General features: G+C 41.7%; 1 protein-coding gene across 5 annotated transcripts in view; it reads left to right on the plus strand.

Moving 5' to 3' along the window:
- gse1b (Gse1 coiled-coil protein b) overlaps positions 1-20,781 on the plus strand; it is a 111,401-nt gene that overhangs the window by 83,516 nt on the left and 7,104 nt on the right. For 3 of the 5 annotated variants that reach the window (XM_079466280.1, XM_079466281.1, XM_079466282.1), the window contains exons 3-9: positions 10,615-10,812; positions 16,322-16,530; positions 18,428-18,594; positions 18,976-19,173; positions 19,297-19,476; positions 19,710-20,041; positions 20,231-20,564. In XM_079466280.1, coding sequence (XP_079322406.1) covers positions 10,615-10,812; positions 16,322-16,530; positions 18,428-18,594; positions 18,976-19,173; positions 19,297-19,476; positions 19,710-20,041; positions 20,231-20,564 — 1,618 coding nt within the window. Of the gene's footprint in view, positions 1-9,352; positions 9,428-10,614; positions 10,813-16,321; positions 16,531-18,427; positions 18,595-18,975; positions 19,174-19,296; positions 19,477-19,709; positions 20,042-20,230; positions 20,565-20,781 lie in introns of those variants that run through there. The other 2 variants (XM_079466284.1, XM_079466283.1) reach the window with 2 other exon arrangements.

Consider the following 20,781-nt stretch of genomic DNA (forward strand, 5'->3'; position numbering starts at 1 on the left):
GGAAACGCTGTTTTGTCTGTTTCACACCTCAATCTTGCTGGCTTTTGTTGACCGCAAGGCCCTTTCAGCACTTCTGGCAGACTTCCTCTCGTCTTTACGTCTTTTGCTTTTGATATTGATCTCTGCGTTAAGTAAATAGATAGGATCAGCATGTTTTGCTATTACACATCCAGCCATCAGCTGTTATGTACAGCTCTAACTCTGTATATCAGCCTCTACTCATCACACATGCTCCTCTGTTGTGTCATGCTAATGTGGGGATGGCTGTGTCGGACTACAACAGTCGATCCTTAAATTGTGGCCACCGGGGGGGTTGCACAGGTACTGCGGTCAGATAAAGCACTTAAATGTTTACTGTAACTGTACTTCATACATAGTTGCATATTGCATTGCACATTGCAAGAAATCACACATGATCTTCCTCTTAGTTTATGCGGCAAAGTTCAGCATATCGAAGTTATGTCCCTGCTGAAAAAACACCACCATTATAGAAGTTATTATGGTTTTGATGGCTTTTAAAAGGGATTTGATTGTTTTTAATGGAAACTGTAATGGTTCCACTGGTATGTGATGGAGTCTGTTGGTGGGATGTTAAATGGAATGATGCCCAAAACACACTACAAAAAGTTATGGTTTTAATGGAAAAAGCTAATGGCTCGTAATGGTATTTTAATGGAAACCATTAGAATTTCTGTAATGGTTATTTTTGGGATTCTATAGTTTATTTCAGCAGGGATCACGTTAAAGCAAATGCAGCAGTCTACTTCTGAATCGCTCTCGTGGACCATTGGTGTTTCACATGAAGTTGACAGCATCTATTAGTGATTACATCTCCACAACTGAGGCCGATGCGATACACATCTCTATGCATAGCCAATAATACGAAACATTAAAGATGCATCACCCCATTATGATGCAGTGCGATCCGATTTTGATTAGATTGTATAAAACACAATGCAAAGTAATGCAATGGAGAAAACTATGATGCAATACAATTCTGTGTGCATTCAGTACCCCTGCTGAAAAACTCAATAGAACATTTTATGGATTCAATGGTTATAATGGGAATTGTATTGGTTTTAATGGAATCTATAACTATCTATATACTGGTATGTGATGGATTCTTTTGGTATAATGTTTTCTGCCAGGTGGGAACCAATAGAACACCATTACATCCTATTGGAATAATGCCCAAAACGCAATACAAAAAGGATTTTTGTAATGATTTTTAAATGGTGAACTGCTTCAAACATGTCTTGACCCATAGGAGGTATTGAAGCCCTTGTTCTCTGTAACGCTAAATATGTTCACAAGTAAAGAGACGATTGTATCGGTTATTGCCTTGGAACGAGCAGAGCTGTTAGCCAGCGTGGAGTGAAAAACGTTTTTATCTTTTGTTCACTCGCCGTCATGTTAGCGGTAGTGGAGCGGCGATTAGCTAATGCTAAACGATACATCTCTGCTGCCTTCAAAATCGATCAGATGAAGGTATCTCGGGAGACAGGAAGCAAACATTGTATCCGGATGTGCCTTGATGTCTTTCTGCCTTGGAATGCAGCCTCCGAAGGCAGCACTTTATAGCTGTCGGACGCAGCCCGTGTGGGACTGTCAGGACACGCCTCGGTCTTCGTGGTGATGTGATGCGTCATATTGGCATAGCAGCAGTGGTAATGACAGAGAAATATGAGAAATCATCCTACATATTATTAATTATTTTAATTATAATAATTATATAATATTATAATAATAATAATTAAATATAAACAAATATATTTTTACCGATGCAAATATGTTAACAACGATGTATTCAATGCTAACTTTGCATCGTTAAACTTTTGAATCTCATCATCCCTATTATTTATTGTGTCAGTCCTTATTAGAGGAGGTGAGTTACACAAAATGAAAGCCTATTTCAATAGGGGCGGTTTTATACCGGACGGTCATAGTATCATTTATTTTGGAGGGGGCGGCGCCCTTTTGTTTGCTTTAAAGGTGGATATAAACAAAGTTTAAGAACCACCGGTGGATTACACAGAGGGCACACTCTTGTTTTGTTTGGATGTTTCAAACCATGCAGCGTAGGTATGACTAGCTAAGTATGCTGCACTTCCTGCGTGAGCAACACTACAGAGACCACACACATACAACCGTCAGTTACATATCGTTTAATCTTGTGTCGACCTCAGCTTGCAAAGTGTCCACTGTGATTTGCCTATTCACCCTAGTTAAACATGACCGTCTCTGCATATGCAAATCCTGAAGCATGCTGTGTAATATGTGTGGCGGGTGCTGAGGGGTGTCCTCAGCTCACAGCTGTTATCTGATGTTATCGTTGACACCAGATCGGCCTCAACATGTTGCATTCAGTCTTCACGACCTGGAAACTAGACCTTTCAACCGTCAACACCTTTGTTTCAGGCCTGTGAGCGTCATTATTAAGTATCACTAAGACAGCCCACAGGAATTGTAATACAGCTGACTTTATACTATTGCCAAACCTGTATAAATGTATTTGTTCAACTTAACGCAAAGGAAGATATTTGTAAGAATGTAAGTAACCAAACACAACGCAGACCATGACAGGACTCTTTCAAAGTCAAAGAAGGCCACTGAAGTGCTGATTGTTGAATTATATTTTAGAATAAAGACAGACTGTTCCACGTGTTGATTTCAATTTGTTATAATTTTAGCTGAAGCGAAAACACTTGCTCATGAACTTCCTGTATTATTATAACCAATTAACATGATGTGCAGTCCCTCATGGAAATGCAAGCCCGGCTTCAAACAGCATTTAAACTGTATTTGTCTTTTCTTGACCAGAATATTCAGCAGGTAAGGTGGGACTTGCATCACTGTTTGATTGGACGGGGGATCTGTCACACTCGATCAGGCTTTGGTTGATATTTGTTGATGCCATCCTGCCTTTATTGTATCAACAGACATTACAACACATTGTCACATGCAGACAGACTTCATTTTGACAGTGTATGATGTTTTCATTTTGGAAAACCATTTTTTCTTTAGCTATCAAGCCAGTTAGATTAATAATACAAATAAAATACATACTGTATATAAACATCTCAGGCCAGAAATGCAACACCGAAAGCTTCCTAAAAACTTTTTTGTAGAAATAGAGTAACAGACCTGGATAATGTCGTAGCTCATCCTCTTCCAGCATTTTATGGAATCATAACGTTCATGCTTAGTGCTGGGCGGTATGACCCTAAATTGATATAACAGTATTTTCCGGATTTATACCAGTTGCCCGGTACTTCACGCTATTTTTTACACCACATTTTCTACTGATTGAGAGAGGAAATACTGCAGTTGATTGACTTAAATGCCCTTTTATACTGTCATGGGGTGAGTGAATATTGTAGAAAAATGCCACACTAGTGTTATATAGGTTAGTAAAGCCCACAAAATGATGCAGGTTGCACTCATGATGAAGTGAAGGAATCAGGATGCACTGGTGCTCCCAACTTCGTGAGTTAGGAGCACCCACCCGAAAATGAATACCATCTGTCTGAATAGTTGAATACAAAATATTAGCAATTTTACCATTAAAACATGCATGTGATGTCTTCTGTGTTGTACGTGGTCACAATGGCTTCATGAGTTCCTAAAAGCATATTTTTTAATCACAAAACAAATGTTTAAATTAGATATGTGAGAGGAAAGCAATTGCATCCCGCTGTCGATCCTCCTTCCTCTACTGACCCTATTTTCTCATCATAGCATACAGAGAAACAGTTAAAACTAAAAACACATAATGTTATAAGCTTTGATTGAGCAGGTATGAGGGTAACATGATTGCTTTGGAAGATGTTTGCTCGTGAGTGTATTTAATATAATGTCATGCGAACTTGCATTGGCTACACCTGTGTTACAGTCATCTGCTGTTCAGCCACGCGGTGCGTGCTCCCATTGCGACGTGAACAGAATATGTAACGTGACCGCTCATGTGCGAGACGCACGCGAACAACAAAACGCCTCCATTTAGTGCATGTCCATATAGAAAATTATAATAATGTAGTAAAGACGCATTCCAGGGCTCCAGACTGTGACTATATGGTCGCATTACTCGTGCATGTGAGACCTGCAAATTTGTTATTAGTTGTTTTTTCGTGTTGAAAGACGAGTAGAACGCGAGCCCGCCACCAGTGCAGGCTGTGTGTGATAGTCAACTGCGCAGGTCGCTCGTGTGTCACGGTTTCTCTCTGCCGCAGACGTGAACAAACCATGTTGTCATTGACAAGTTTACACACGCACACATTACTACAAGTTGCTGTTTGTTTTGATGGATTTCTTGAACCTGAGGACTAACAATTTGATATACGAGACGTTTAAAATGAGACTAACTGCAGAAGAGTTCAGGAAACGTAATTGATCTATCATACTTGAGACAGCAATGGATCATTTCAAATCCTTCATATGTCAGTGTACCTATTGTGTAACATAGAAAGCTTCGTTGACAAGAGATGAGAAGTCAAGTCGGTTGTTGTTTAATTGAACTAGAAACAGAGTTATCCTAATATCATTTGCGTGACAATTTTGTTTTCGTGCCGCTAAGAGGGCCAATGTGAAGAAGTAAATTTGATTTCAGATATTTGTTGTTGTTGTGATAATGTATTTGAGCTGGTAATATAGCAGCAGTAGGCTATTGGCCAGGACGAGAGAGTTGACAACACAGCAGCGGCGTGTGACAGTAGCTGCTGCAACCCCTCCGGTGCTGATAAGACACGACTAAACAAATGCAGCTCTGGAGCTAAAGATAAGACACACACTTGCCCAAACCTCGCCTTATCAGCCTGCGCTCAAACAGCGCAGCTCTGAGTGTATGTGCATTATCCAGGTCTGTAGGCGGACTGAGTGTTTTAAGTGCGTTGGAGAGGTCTGGGGTCTTGTGGGAAGGTGAAACAGTGGAGCGGTCAGAGGCAGTACTCTAGCAGGAGTTCAGCATCCCTGTATCACTTACAGATTATTCTCCTGTAATACCCACACAGGGCAGATGACAGGAAACCCTCTGGGCCCTCCACACAGGGGCCTGAGATCCCCTACACACACACACATAATACACAACAAAGCAGCATTCTTCACTCCCTGCAGAGCTCACACACTGTTGTTCCTCTGTTGCTGTCTTGAATAGGCTGTGTGCATTGGACACACCAAACACACAGGAGAAAGGCTTCATTATAAACCACCTGGAGGTGCCACAGCCAGCTGCCAGATCAGCTGAATGTCATATGGCGTAGAGCACCACAGCTCAAGTATATATATCACTTGTTCCAGCAGTATTTCAGATTTCAGGCATTTAACTCAGATTCTGTAAATTTCATAATTAAAGACGCAAACACGTTCTTTGTAAACTCCTTTTAGGTGCAGTTATGGAAAATATGGAAGCATGCCTATAACACGAGACCAATAAAGAACCAATAAGGCAGGGCTCCTGACTGCCACCTAATGGTTGCATTTTTTTTTTGGAGACAGCGCCAGCGTTTTTTTACAAGTACACGCATCTGTCAATTAGGATTTTTTTCTAGTTGTAATATCTCATGTGAAAAGACGAGTAGATTGCGAGTCCACCATTGTAGACCTATGTGTAGCAAAATAATAAAACATATACTATTATATATAAAATGACATGCACATTTTCTGTTGGTTCAAATTAATTCAGTACAAATTTGGTCTGGTGTATGGAGTTTAAACAGTCTCTTTACTCGAGGAACCTGCAGTTAAATGTATAGACAGGTAGTATTTTATAACAATTTTAACACATTAACACACATGTACATTTCTGTAAACGTATTTAAAACTGTTCCACATCAATTTTTGCGCGGAATTAACTAAAAAGTCTGTTGATTCCGTATGTCCGTGGTATTGAGTAATATTATCATACCCTCTATTTTCTATCAAAGTATTTGTTAGTAATACAACTTTATTGGGGAAAAACTTCAATAATTGCGTTGCAGCGTGATTTTCTGCTTGCGCTCCTAACAATGTCGTTCAGGGGCTACAGTGCTCCTCGCTGGATCCCTGACATAAGGTGTGAATTGCTGTGCCACTTCCCTAAACCTATTGTTCGGTTTCAGAAGACATTCATTTAATCTCCTAGAGTTGGTTGGATTGGCCTTTTGACTGAATGTGCTTTTGGATGACCAAACATCAACTGTGAAATAACCATGAATACATGTTTAATAGAATTATGAATATTACGGATGCGAGTGTGTGCTTAAATAAGAGTGGATGTGTGTAAATGCATTGTATGTACACAAATGAAGGCCAGAGGTGTGTGTGTGTCTGTGTCATGAAGATAAAAAGAATCTGCTTTGAAATGATATACGCTGTGGAAAGCTATTCATTATTCACAGTATTGTATGTTGATGCATTTGTTCGAGGCTTTTATCCTTAACATTTTGCAGTGCATTCACGGTTTACGCTTTTATCGGTTTGTGTGTTTCCTGGGAATCAAGTCTTGCGAATGCCTGTCGCAAGTTTTTTTGTTGTGAATATTTGTGCCGTCGCATTTATTCAAACAGCACTGATCAAACCAGTCATACGGGGTTGAGTGTGCTTTTGTACATCTGTGTGCATATCCTTAAGAGCTCATCCTGAGGGCAACACGTTGGTGTTAGTCACAGACACACATGCACACGCAGGGGTAATTCTAGTTGAGTAACAGTAGATTGCCCCATCCTGCAGACCGGGCTGCTTTAACAGCGGATAGGCAAATCCTTTGCTGGTTAAAGATTAAACGGCCTCTAGGGCAGCACACCTCTTATCTCTGCAGTAGGCCGCAGCCTAGCGGAGCCACTGGGATTATTGCTGGTGAGTGTGTGGTCAGCAAGGGTCAGTGGGCTTTGTGCTTTGTTATGCTGTGGCTGGCTCGTGATAAATGCCATCGTGGACAGAGAGCCATCTGAAACACTACGTTCACCTTACAGATATCCAATGTATGTAATGTGTAGCTCTGTCCGTGTTTGTTTTTGGATGGGCATTTTTCAATCATTTTTTTTTTCGAGCTCATAAAAAACGAATATTCAAATACTGGTTTATTTAAATTAGGTTAATAATGACGTAATTTGTTGTTTTTATTTAGTCAATTTCACATCCAGCTTATAATTATCATGAAATATTAGTAATGCATTAATATAATATCCTGTACATAGGTTTTTAAATGTTGAGAAAATCCTAAAACTGCATTTAAACCTGCGCGGAACAGTATAATACAAAAGTAAAACAGACAAAACGCAACTTATATTGACAGTCTGTGTTTTACGGTTATCTTGTTTGTTTCTTGATAAGAAAAACAAGCATATAGGTCTATTTTACTCTGGTGAAAGTCTGTTAAACAAGCCAACAGCGGAGAAAAAGCGCTACTGCTGGTAACAAAACCCAGATCTGACAAGAATATCTGGCTTCATTGTTTAAAATGTTGATGATAAATAAAGTAAACAGGCTTGATACCTCCATGCCGACAGTTAAGATTTTAAAATTATACAAGCTGTACACTCACTACTTTACATTGTAGCAAAGTGTAATTTCTATAGTTTTGTCACATGATAAGATGTAATAAATATTAAGTAAAATGTGAGGGGTGTACTCCCTTCTGTGAGATACTGTATGTAGGTTGATCTATTCATTCACTTTAAGTACGCCTTTTTAAAACGGATTTTAAAAATGAGTACAAAATGCGGGGACTGTGTCATTTCATCCAAGTGAAATAAGCAAATCGGTTTGATTGAATTTATGTTTGTTTTAAATGCGCATCAAGGTGCCAGTGAACACAAGCGATTGAGACACAGCTTGCACAGGTGCATGAAGTTTGGGAGACACGCGCGTGGAGACTTGTTATGCGAAGCCAGTCGCAAGTGTTTAACGGGTATTGACAGACATGGGCTGCGTGTAAGCGTCAAGTTCAAAGCCGTTTAGGAAACAAGCTGTTTTGGATGACGTGTACCAGTATGAGAAGTATGCAGATACACAGGCTGTGCATGTACTCTTGTAAAATTTAAATCTTTGCAAATTTATTAAAAATGAAAAAAGCACATGTACACAAGTATTCACGGCCTTTGCTCAATACTTTGTTGAAGCACCTTTGACACCAATTACAGCCTCAAGTCTTGTTGAGTATGATGCTGCAAGCTTGTCACAGCTATTTTTGCGCAGTTTCTCCCAGTCGTCTTTGCAAGATCTCTCAAGCTCCATCAGGTTGAATGGGGAGCATCGGTGCACAGCCATTTTCAGATCTCTCCAAATTGGGTTCAAGTCTGGGCCACTCAAGGACATTCACAGAGTTGTCCTGCAGCCACTCCTTTGTTATCTTGGCTGTGTGCTTAGGGTCATTGTCCTGTTGGAAGATGAACCTTCACCCCAGTCTGAGGTCTAGAGCCCTCTGGAGCAGGTTTTCATCGAGGATGTCTCTGTACATTGCTGTATTCATCTTTCCCTCGATCCTGACTAGTCTCCCAGTTCCTGCCGCTGAAAAACCACCATGCTTCACTGTAGGGATGGTAATGGCCAGGTGATGAGCGGTGCCTGCTTTCCTCCAGACGTGTCGCTCGATCTTTGTTTCATCAGACCAGAAAAATGGCTTCCGTCTGGCCACTCTGCCATACAGGCCTGATTGGTGGATCCCTGCAGAGATGGTTGTTCTTCTGGAAGGTTCTCCTCTCTCCACAGAGACATGCTGGAGCTCTGTCACAGTGACCATCAGGTTCTTGGTCACCTCTCTGACTAAAGGCCCTTCTCCCCGATCGCTCAGTTTGGCCGGACGGCAGCTCTAGTAAATACTTATGTACATGTGCTTTTTTCATTTTTATTTTTAATGCATTTGCAAAGATTTCAAACAAACGTCTTTCACATTGTCATTATGTGAGGAAAATAATGAATTGAATCCATTTTGGAATAAGGCTGTAACATGACAAAGTGTGGAAAAAGTGAAGCGCTGCGTGAAGGTTTCTATATAAACCAGGTGGTGTAAATGTGACATCTTATGTTTGTTTTTGTCTTACAGCGGTGAGTGTCTGATTGTGTAGGAGGATGGACACACAGGTGCCATTAGAGAGAAGGGCCAGGTTAGAAGATCATGTCAGAACAAGCCGGCACTTTAGAGAAAGAGAGAGAACCCTGAAGTGTTATCCCCCCTCCCTTCCCTTGTTCTTTCTCTGGCTTTTATCTCAGAAAGGCAGAGGAATTATGGGTGGGGACTGAAGTGTCATGTGACATTGCAGCAGCTGCTACACTGAACGTTTCACTTGATTAGAGAGAGACTGTGTGTGTGTGTGTGTGTGTGTGTGTGTGTATTGCTTTGTTGATAAGCTTCAAACCTTTGTGAAAGAGCGATAGTGTGTGAGCGAGTGGCAAGTCAGAGCGGCTGGAGGATGACTGACACACTCCAGTAAAACAGATGGGGGATTGTATACTTGTGCGTTTATATAGGGTAGCTCCTCTGTGTGTGTGTGTGTAATTTGAGGTGTTTATTCAATTCAGTTTCATTTTATTGATATACCGCTTTTTATAATGTTGCATTCCTTGCTTTACAGAAAGAAAGGAAAAACACAGAAAAGGTAGATTACAATACAGTGCAGGGTACTATAGAAAGTGTTAGACCATTCTAATATTGAGTTAAAAGCGACACGAGAACTTTTGCACATGGTTCCCCCATGTGGTTGTTAAGCGCAATGGTCTGTTATCAGTGTCAAATACTGTGTAAATGTGCATTTGATATCAGACAACATAGGATGTTTAGGCAGGGATAATAATTATAGAGGCGTAATATAAGAGTGCAGTTGTGTTATCACTCTACCAACATTTTAGGAGTCGATACCAGTGAAATACCACAGTTCACAGGCTCATTATTAATATAAATGTATAAAAATCAATTGTATTTCATATTCATTTAGTATACAAGTTAATAAATTGTGTTTTTTCATGCTGATGAACATCCACCTCAGTCTGCTGCTGTAAAAGATCCAAATTAATGACTGAACATACATGCATATGCAATATTAGAACAAACCTCCGTTTTAAGATTATTTACATTAACGTAATTGTATATTAAAAAAACAAATGCATTAGATAGATCAGATTTATTTGGATTTTAAACCAAAAAGAGTTATCAAGGGACTTCTTTTCTGACTGAATGAAATTAACAACACTCACATTGCTAGTCATACATCAATTGTTTTCTAGCACATGGATTTCGGATATATAAAATAAGTGCTGTAAACCATGTGTATGTACTGTAAAAAACATTTTCTGTAAACTGAAAAATATAGCGTAAAATATTTCTTCCCTGTAAAACTATAGGATAAAATGACCGGTTTCTTTTACAATGCTTTGTTGAAAAGGTGTGTTTTTACTCTAGATTTAAACTGGGAGAGTCGGTCTGACCCTGGAATAGTACCAGGAAGGTTATTCCAGAGGTTAGGTGCTACATATGAGAAAGCTCTAGTCTACCCCAACGAAATAAGCCAGAATCAGATGAAAAGCAGATTTTTCGATGTCAGATTGGAATCGATGCACTATCCTAACCTACGTCACTGCGAGGCTAAGTATTTCTTGTTTATTGCTGCTAACATTTCCCTCCATCTCTCTGTGTGTCTCTCTCAGGCATGAGCCATGAGCCAAAATCACCATCATTAGGCATGATTTCCACGGCGACCCGCACCACAGCGACTGTCAGCCCCCTCACCCCATCTCCTTTAAATGGTTCAGTTGTGCCTAATGGCAGCCCTGCATCTCAGTCCACTCACTCCGGTTTCGCTGCTGCCCTCCGCAAGCTGGCCAAACAGGCCGAGGAACCTAGAGGTAAGCAATGACTCCCTAGCATGTGGCCCCTGACACAGGTCCAGGATGCACTGTGGGTATTTTCTCCTTGAAGATGTAATAGTGATAGTTTGGTGAAATTCACAGTGCCAGGGGGGCCAGAGAACATTACAGTTTCAGACATCGTGCTGAAGAGTTCATACAACTCTTTAATGAATGAATGAGGCATTTATAGAGCGCTTTATTGTGTATTGCTGTACACCCAAAGTGCTATACAATCATATAGGGGGGTCTCCCTCTCCTCAACCACCACCAGTGTGCAGCATCCACATGGAGGATGCCACAGTTCAACAGCACCAGTGGAACTGAACAGTGCGGAGCTCCTCATGCTACACGCATCCAAAGTGTCCAAAGATTGCTTGATGAAATTATAGTTTATAACGTGTAGGAGAGAAGATCCCGTAGAAATGACAACGCAGTTGAGTTTACTATCTATTTTGGTTTACATTTTAAGTAGTGCTATCAAAAAAATGTAAAACACAGGACCCGTTTTTTCTGTCATCTTTTGGCTAGCGTTATATTATATGATAACGCTCTTAGTCATGCAAAATTTTTTAAACCATTTGAGCAGGATTTGAAACGGCTTTGACGTGTGCCCAGCACAGACAGCTTGGAAAATCTTTGATCTGCAAGGCAGCGTCAGATCCGAGTGGGGGCCCCGTTCTTAAACCTGCTTCTTATTGTTTGCTTATTGTTTGGAGTTTTGTAATATTACTTTCACTTTCAGTGTTTGGTTTTAAACTCTACCCCACTTAATGTGTGTCTGCCTGTTCTCGGAGGATGATTCTGCACATAGACCAGGGAGTGTACTAATGCTTGCATGTACATACACACATACATAGATACATACAGAGTGACCGCTGTGCTTGACTCTGTTTGTAGACAGAGTCTCAGCAGGAAAGCAGTCTTTAAGCGTCTGCCAGGAGTTGTGATGTACTGCATGTTTCCTGTCCCCTGGTGTGAGAGTCTCCAACAGACCCAGGACAAGCTCTCCACCTTAGGGACTGGCAGGCTGGGCGGCACCAGCACCCTGCTGTCAAGAATAACATCCTCTCCGGTCATAAACCCACACAACCTCGCTTGCCCTTAAGGTTCACACTGTCTCCATCCTGCTTTACACAACATCTGAGTGTGTAAACCAGTTAATCAGGAACCAACATGTTTACTGGACCGCTACAATGAGGGCTTGGAAGAAAAAACATCAGGTTTGGGAAAGATATTTACATTTGAAGTTGAGGCTTAAAGAGTCCCCAGAGATTAAACAAGATACCATAGAAATCCAGATCAAGATTGCTTTTAGACCCATTCAGTTTGGAGCGTTTGTTCTGGAATCTGGCAGTCAGAGATCGCCCGGACAAGGCTAAAACTAGAGGATGCCACAGTCGTGTTATTGTTGTCTGTCGACGGGTTTCAACATATAAGTTGTCATTGAAAGAGAAAAATGGGAGGACTAAGAGACAAAAACTCCTATGACATTTTAAAGTACTATGTATGAATTTGTATTCTTCTTCACATATGGATCTAGTGATGCAACAATAGTTGTCAGCAAGATAAGTTCCATCGCTTATGCTACTTGTTGTAATGCCTCCGTCTGTCTTTCTCATTGCGTCTGCCTTTAGCTCGTATGTGGGTGGTGTTTAAAAACAGACAGCTCATTCATTTATTTTGATTAGGTCACTCACATTTTTAGAAACGAATCTACCACAATCCTACCAATTTGTCTCTGGTCCAGACAGCTGTGGGTGGGCTGCAGTCAGATGCTTGCAAACAAGAGGGACTGATGCCGAGACACTACCATTTAAAAGGGTGATTAACACTGTTTCATGCATTCTGACACTGTTGAATGTGCTGGCTTCTCAAACTTAACATGGTCCACTTAGACGTATGACGTAGTATTTCTTTGCTCGATACACTCCCCCAGCACTCCAACTTGAATCCTATTCCTTTTGTTGGGAATCTCCCGGAAAAACTCAGCAAGGCAAAGAAATATATCGCCAACTGACGAGCGTTAGTAAGCCCCGCCTACCATCAAGATTGGCTTCACTGTGGGCCTGCAGCTCATTGCTCTTATGATAGTGAGAGAAGTCAGTAGTTTGTTTGTTCACGGGATGTCAGTGATGGATGAAACAGTTAGATGGCGCATTCTCTGCGCTAAAAGATGCCGGACATGATCCGCATACGGTAAGTGAAACTAAGTCATATGTCTGTGTTTCGTTGGCAATCGGCACGTAGATGCACATGAAGGGACATTGCAATGATGTAATATTATTGTGTCCTTGTGCTGTAGTTCCGTCCCCCCTGCCTGCCTCCAGCAGCTCGTGTTTTTCCGGAAATAATCATACAGCTGTATCTCTCTTTTATAAATCTTATCAAACCAAATACTCTACAAAGACACAACGTATGCAATACTACTGTATAGGGACTATAGATTAATAAGATGCATGTGTAACCCCATCTTTAAGATGAATGAGCTGGACAAAGATGACGGCAGGTAGGACTCATGGGAGGTAGAGCTCAACTTTGTAGCATAGTGAACATTGGTGTGATACATTCAAGCTTTCGTGTGAACCCCGGTTCGATGTCAGGTTTTAATTTCCTATGCTTCCAATTGGCATGAAAGTTTTTCTGGACTCAGGTGTGTTCAGAAAGAGGCGCTTGATCTAGATCAAGTCATAATGTCTTGCAATACATTTGCGGCAGACGAACACAAGTGTCGTTCTGTTTTAGTCATAAACCCGAATAGACTAAAACAGAAAAGAAAAACGAGCATCAAACCTTTCATTTGACATAGTTTGTGTTGTAATGTGCTAGTTTATGGTTATGATGTGAAGACGTATGTTCATTTGCCTTGTGGTCTTGATCGTGTACATATTCTGTCCCAGATTCTGTGTATTTTAGGTATTAAACATTGACAGAACTGAAGAGTGTGTGTGTGTGTGTGTGTGTTTAAAATGGTGGTCATCTCTGCAGTTTCACCCATTGAACCATGTGGTGCAGAGTGCAGAAGCAGCATATGGAGCAAGACGTGTTGAGTGCTGCTCTCACAGCAGGTGTGAAATGGGCTGTTTAATTAACTGCTGATGCTGTTCTAATGCAGCCCAGGATGCGCGCGCTGTGTGTGTGTAGGGCCATGATGTTTTCTGCTTGTATCTGCGTGTGCGTGTGAAGAAAAGATGTTGTGTGTGTTCATGTCTGTGTATTTTGAAGTGTGTGTGGGCAGCGTGTGTAAGAGGTGGGTTAATGGAGGGAACAGACATACACATTAGTCACACACACACACACACACACACACACACACACACACACACACACACACACACACACTATCTCTGTGCAGTGTCAAATCTGTTCATCTCAGGGCCATTCAGAGCGTGACAGGAAGTGTTGGGCCTCTCATCCATATTTGGGTATGGCTTCCTCTGAAAGCAGCTTGCAAAGACACATCACGCTGAATATATTTGAATATAATTAGCATCTCATATAAACACACTAGTTTGCAGGGACTCGGATGCTGTGTCAGGCCCATCTGTCCCGTGTGTGCTTCAAGGAGGCTGAGGTTCATAGGAAAGACATAAATAAAAACTGCATGTGTGACAACGACACACGAGCACTCATTGAGACCTGTGTGGTTTTATTGCTGCAAAGACAAAAGTGTGTCTTTTTGATCAACAAGCACACAAGCTGGATTGGGACATGAAGAGCGGTACTGTATTATGGACAAGTGCACAATTCAGTCGGGTTGATTTTTGTCAACGGTGAACGTTGAGACGGCCCGTGCCCCTCACAGCATCATGAAGCTGTCCATTGGTTATTGTTTGTATGGAACAAATGACCTAGAGCAGGAAAACCTGCATACTGTGCCACACTTTATCCTTTCGGATGTAAACGGGTCTTAACCTGGAAGATACTACAATTCATAAACCATTCAATGATAAATGGAATGTAAGAGATCATCTATGCTCCACATGTGGTGTTTTGGTCCTTTCTGTGTGTGTGAGAGAGAGAGAGATTGTGAGCTTGTGTTCACCGAGTGAGACTGGAAGAGGCGCTGAGAGTTCTTTATCAGGACTGTTAATTGCTGTTGCGGTGCCACCACACACTCGCTCTCTCCGTCTCATTCTATCTGGCTCTCTGCATGCGTGTTTTTGTAATTACTGCAGTAAGCACCTCTTTACCTCTCTTCACCTCGGCTGTTTGACTGAAACCTGTGTGGTGTTTTTCTTAAAAGCTTTCATCAGAGAACACCAGCTCCTAATGGTTTTCACGAGACCGTGCAAGCATCAGACGTGTCACCTGTGCATGCTTTTCCAGTGCTTGAAGTAATAGCGCTAAGATGACTTGTTTCACGTCTATAGTTAGTAACTATAGTTATGTGACAGTCATTTTGGTCATGTGATTAATCTGAAACTAACCTGTCCAGGGTGCATGTATATCATACTCAACTCAACTTTATTTATATAGCGCTACAATGTTACTTGTTACAAAGCAGCTGTTCATGAAACATATTGACTAAAAGCAAAACATTTAAAGTTATACAAGTAAAAACACAGAAAACAGACACGCACACACAGATTTAAACAAACCCACTTACAAAACACAGACTCACAACTCAACACACACAAAACACGAGCGCGCACACACGCAAAGAGTGGTTATCACAGAGAAGCACACATTTAAACAGTTGTCACACAAATAGATTTGAAATGATGAACAGCCCACGTCATTTTCTGTTATGAGTGAGGTGAAATGTGTGTGTTTCTGAGGGTTGAGATGACAGTCAGTGGATGTCCATGTGAATACACTTGCTTTCTCACCCGAAGGGTCACTGACTTCAAAGCTATGTTCATGTTGTTTCAAGTCATTTCATATGGACCTCAAATCAGTTTTATATGTGAAGAATGATTTGAACTCATCATTTCAATTCATATCAATCACACTGCAGTTGGTTTGTTTCGATTTAAGCCATAATAACTAAAACAATACAAATAACTGACACAATAAAAACATGATAACATAATAAAAAACATGTTTTTTTATATCATTCATATATGAAATGATATATATTTACATTCTTTTTTACATAAACAACACTGGTGCAGAATATTAAATGTTTACATAAAGTTAAAACACGCCCCCATTTTGTTGCCAAATGTCACTGTCTGTCACTAGAGGTCGCCAAGCTCCTATTAAAATCATGGAGATCATCGCTGCTACTCTAATCTTATTAAATGCCCCAAGTCATTATTTTTCATTATTTATGAATGAAAAAGCTCAGTTCAAGTATTTGACATTATTGTTTGTTAAATTAAAAACTGGCCATCAATTAACCCAGTTTATTTGTTACGAGGAGTTTTCCTCAAGCGTTTGTCCACTCGTGTTTACAAAGATAAACTCATACAGGGTTGAAACGCATGACTTGATTGAATATTTATAAACAGAGACATGAGCTGACTTCAATGACTTAACTCTTTTGTTTTCTGTGTTTTTTCAGCGTCCTCGATCAGCAGCGAGTCATCTCCTGTCTCGTCTCCGGCCACTAACCACAGCTCCCCTGTCAGTACACCCAAGCGTGGCCCCATGGGTCCGGTTATCGTGCCTCCCAGCGGTCACAGTGTACCCAGTACCCCACCCGTGGTCACCATCGCCCCCACCAAAACTGTCAATGGCCTGTGGAGAAGCGAGAGTCGACCAGTTCGAGAGGTAAAAAGGCAAACCTCACTTTCTCCTGTCTACTTGGGCAACTTCCTTCTAATTCACTTAAGTTTGAAGCTCTAACGACTGGTTTTATGTGTTCACAAACAAATGAAGACCTCCAGTTGAATTCAGTAGACCCTAACATATGAATATTGGTGCACTAGCGCGATGCTGTCATAAAATTCACCATTATTTGCATAGCCTGACGTAAGCACCGTAAAGTGATGCCAACGATATTATTCCTCTGTTTGTTTCTTTTTTGTTTGAGTTTTGGTGTGAACTTCACTAGTCTCTTGAATTTAGAAGGATTTAAAAAAAGAAGGATTTTATCGTCCAGTTAATGTGCCTGGTTTGAGTGAATAAACAAGCAGTAGGCCACAAGTAAGCTGTTATGTTCAGGTGGATCCTTTTTTATATGCGATAAGTATGTGTGACATATGTTTGGTGACTCATCCCATCCCACCACACTAAGCCACACCCTGTACCGCCTCTGAAACTAGTGTTGAAAATGGCACAACAGAGGCTTTGAACATCTGTGCCTGCATTACCCTTTTTGATGCCTTCAGTCAAGTGTAGCTTTTGTCTGTGTGCCCTTTGTTTTGTCAGATTACGTTATTTGCTTTCAGTGGCCACTGCTGCTCTCATTCAACCTTTATCAGAACTGGCCCTTTAATCTGTTTGTTACAGAGTGAATGTCCATGCAGCCCATTTCCAACCTTTTTGCATTTAAATGTAGGAAAGATGAATCTGGCCTCTGGTCAGTCCAGTCATTTTTTTGTTGTCAGATTGGAGGTTTGTGTTTTAAAAGCCCCCTCTTCTGACATCACAGTTTATTACTGCTTTTTGAGGGATTCTGGGACAGGGCGTAATTAAGGTCGGGGGTGCTAACTTCCACTCACAAACACCATATTTTGCATTACAGCGCTAATGGTAGAAAATACATTGGACAACACTGTTTTTTGTCCTTTTTGCCTTTATTAGTGCAGTAGGAGAGAGAGAACAGGGGTGAGAGAGGGGATCAGGAAAAGACCACGAGCCGGAACCCTAACTCAGGTCGCCCGGAGAGCAACAGCGTCATATGTTAAAGTACTAAGATTTTTTTAGATGCTCCACCGATAAGCTAACCGGCTTGCTTACATAGATTTTCAATGAGTTGCTCGCCCAGTCTGTTTTCCCCATGTGCTTTAAAAAATCTGTCCTCGTTCCTGTACCAAAAAACATCGAGCCCTCTTGTCTGAATGACTATCGACCTGTGGCACTGACATCGCTGGTTATGAAGGTATTTGAGAGGCTAATTAAAAACAACATCTGCTCTTGCATCCTGTGTAGTTTGCCTTTCGCAACAAACAGATCCACAGAGGATGCCGTTTCTCAAATTCTTCACCACTCACATCGACAACCCTGGAAATAGATTACAGCTCAGCCTTTAACACTATAGATCCCCACAGACAGTGTAATGTCATTCATCAGCTCATTGCGCTTGCACTTTACCACTATAGGCCTACTCATAAAACTGTAATATATATGTGCACATTTCTGCTTCCGTTGCCATCCGCTGTCTACCTCAACACTGATCTCTTATTAGATGGAGAAAAGAGAAAGTCACAACATCGGTTAAACATTTTTACATACATAGTTATACGTTTGTAAAAGAAACTCCATTTATGAAGTAAGCCTATATGTTCACATGTTTATTTACTATTTTACAGTCATACTTAGTATTTCAATTGTTTTATCTTTAATTGTTATGAAGATTTTTTAAGGCTCTATTTGTTTTTACTAATACGCATAATAAATCGTTAAAAACTAGCAAATCAAAATGACTAGACCTCTCTCTGTGCTCAGTGTGTTTTAGACACTGAAAGAAGCACACTTCTAACACAGACCGCCCATCTTTCATCAGGCCGAGTCTGGGAATCGCTGCGTCAGTCGTGACAGGTTAACGTCAGAGGCTCCTGCAAGCCAGGAGAAAGGAGGTCCCACAATCCCAGGCCACTTGATTGGAAACCCTTATGCATTTGGCCTGACCCCTGCATCTGTGATGCAAGATTCACGCTTTCAGCCTCTTAAGTGAGTATTTCTGACCTCACACGGTCTTATCGTCTGTCATCTGTAGCCTCACACTCACAACCACATGCTGTCACTCATACACAGTCATCTAAAGGATGAGGTGAATTGTGAATCAATAAATGAAATTAATTTCTCTCAGAACCACTGTCATCAAATATTGAAACAATAGCAATATCTGTCAAGAGATCATTGGTGGATTGAAATTGTTTTGGGAAAACTCTCCACCTATGCAGAAGTGCAGCCAAAACCGTTTTTAGCACACACACACACACATTCATTTGATATCACAGCTATTCCTTTATATACACAGTATATACACACTCATCCTCTCTTGGTTTTGACGGCTCTACACTGACGTCTCATCCTCTCTGTTGCTGTCAGTCTGCCCCGTCAGATGCCTCATGCCATGCCCCAGGCGGGTGTTCCAGAGGAGTACCTGAGAGGATTCCGTCCTTATGCCACAGCCGAGGAGCTCCGCATGCCATCATTGCCACTGGGGCTGGATCCTGCCACCGCTGCTGCCGCCGCAGCCTATTACCACCCTGGATATCTGCCCCACCCTTCCTTCTCACACTACAGGTATATGGCAACACCAAAAATGGATTTGGGGTCAATTTTCTTCAATAATTTGAACATACAATAGATGTATTGCATACACATGCAGTTCGGTAATGTTGTAATGTGTCTCTGTATCTCTCTCAGAATGGATGATCCGTTCTGTCTGTCAGCACTGAGGTCTCCATTTTATGCACTGCCTGCAGGGGGCGCTCTACCCCCTTTACACCCATCAGCTGTACCCATGCACCTGCCGGGGGTCCGTTATCCTGGAGACATGAGCCACCCGACACTGTCCAGCCTTCAGTCCGAGCGTCTGTCTGAAAGGTATGTACTGGCACTGGTTAAACATGTTCATGTGTGAAATTCATGAAGCACAATGTATATTTGTCATATAAATTAGGCATGAGCCTTCAACGAAAATAAATAATAAAAATCAGTCAAGTGTGTCCTGGTAGTTTGTTTTAAAGTCCGCGTTACCATCTGTTACCAGCACAGTACACTTTTTCACACATTCATTGGAGTGTCATTTTAGCTAACGTCTGTACGTGTTTCCACAGGCTCCAGATGGAGGACGAGCTCCGACAGAGAGACAGAGACCGTGAGAGAGAGAAAGAGAGAGAACGAGAGGCCGAACGAGAAAAAGAACGCGAAAGAGAGAGGGAACGAGAGAAAGAGCTGGAGCGTGAAAGAGAACGAGAGAGAGAGCGCGAGCGAGATAGAGAGCGAGAGAGGGAGCGTGAGAGGGAACGGGAGAGAGAACTTGAGCGGCATAAGGAGAGGGCAGCGAGGGAGAAGGCCATGGAGAGCCACTATCTGGAGCTTCATGCACTGAGAGGCCCTACAGACGACAGAGCCAAACCTGCTGACCGAATCCCTGCAAACAGAGCTGGTACAGCGCTTTGGCACATGATGATCTTTTTCATAGTGGTTTAAACACTTACATTGTGTAAGACCATGCACGTCACAGCAAACGTGACCTTGCTGTCTTGAAGACATCTGTTTGACATCTAAAGGCCATGCTTTAATCTCATTAGCTGAATCTTGCAGTCGTAACAATAACTATTATTATTTCCTCCAGATAAAACCAAAGAGCCTACCCTCTCCACCCCTAAACCCATCCAACCTAGTCTGCACCATCCTCTAAACTCCACCCATCATCCTGTGCCCAGCCTCGTCTCTGCCCACGGCTTGTACCTGGGCCCCGCAGGCACGGGGCCCGGCAGTTTGACGGCCGCCAGCATGCTGCAGCGCACCAATGAGGAAGAGCGCTGGTTGGCCCGGCAACGGAAGTTACGGCAAGAGAAAGAGGACAGGCAGTACCAGGTGTCTGAGTTCCGTCAGCAGGTTCTGGAGCAGCACCTGGACTTGGGCAGGCCGGGAGAGAGTGGTGACATGCAGACAGACGGACACCGGTAAGACATTTCTTTACAAATGTTTCAGCAATAGATATTTGTTGTTTGTGTGTGTTAGATGCAGCTTGAGTTCGTTGGAGTTTAAAGGGACACTTCACCCAAAAATTCACCTTCCACTTGTTCCAAATCTGTATACATTTGTTTGTTCTGATGAACACAGAGAAAGATATTTTGAAGAATGCTTGTAACCAAACAGTTCTTGGCCACCATCGACTAC

The sequence above is a fragment of the Barbatula barbatula genome (genome assembly GCF_947034865.1).
Source record: "Barbatula barbatula genome assembly, chromosome: 10".
NCBI lineage: Eukaryota > Metazoa > Chordata > Actinopteri > Cypriniformes > Nemacheilidae > Barbatula > Barbatula barbatula.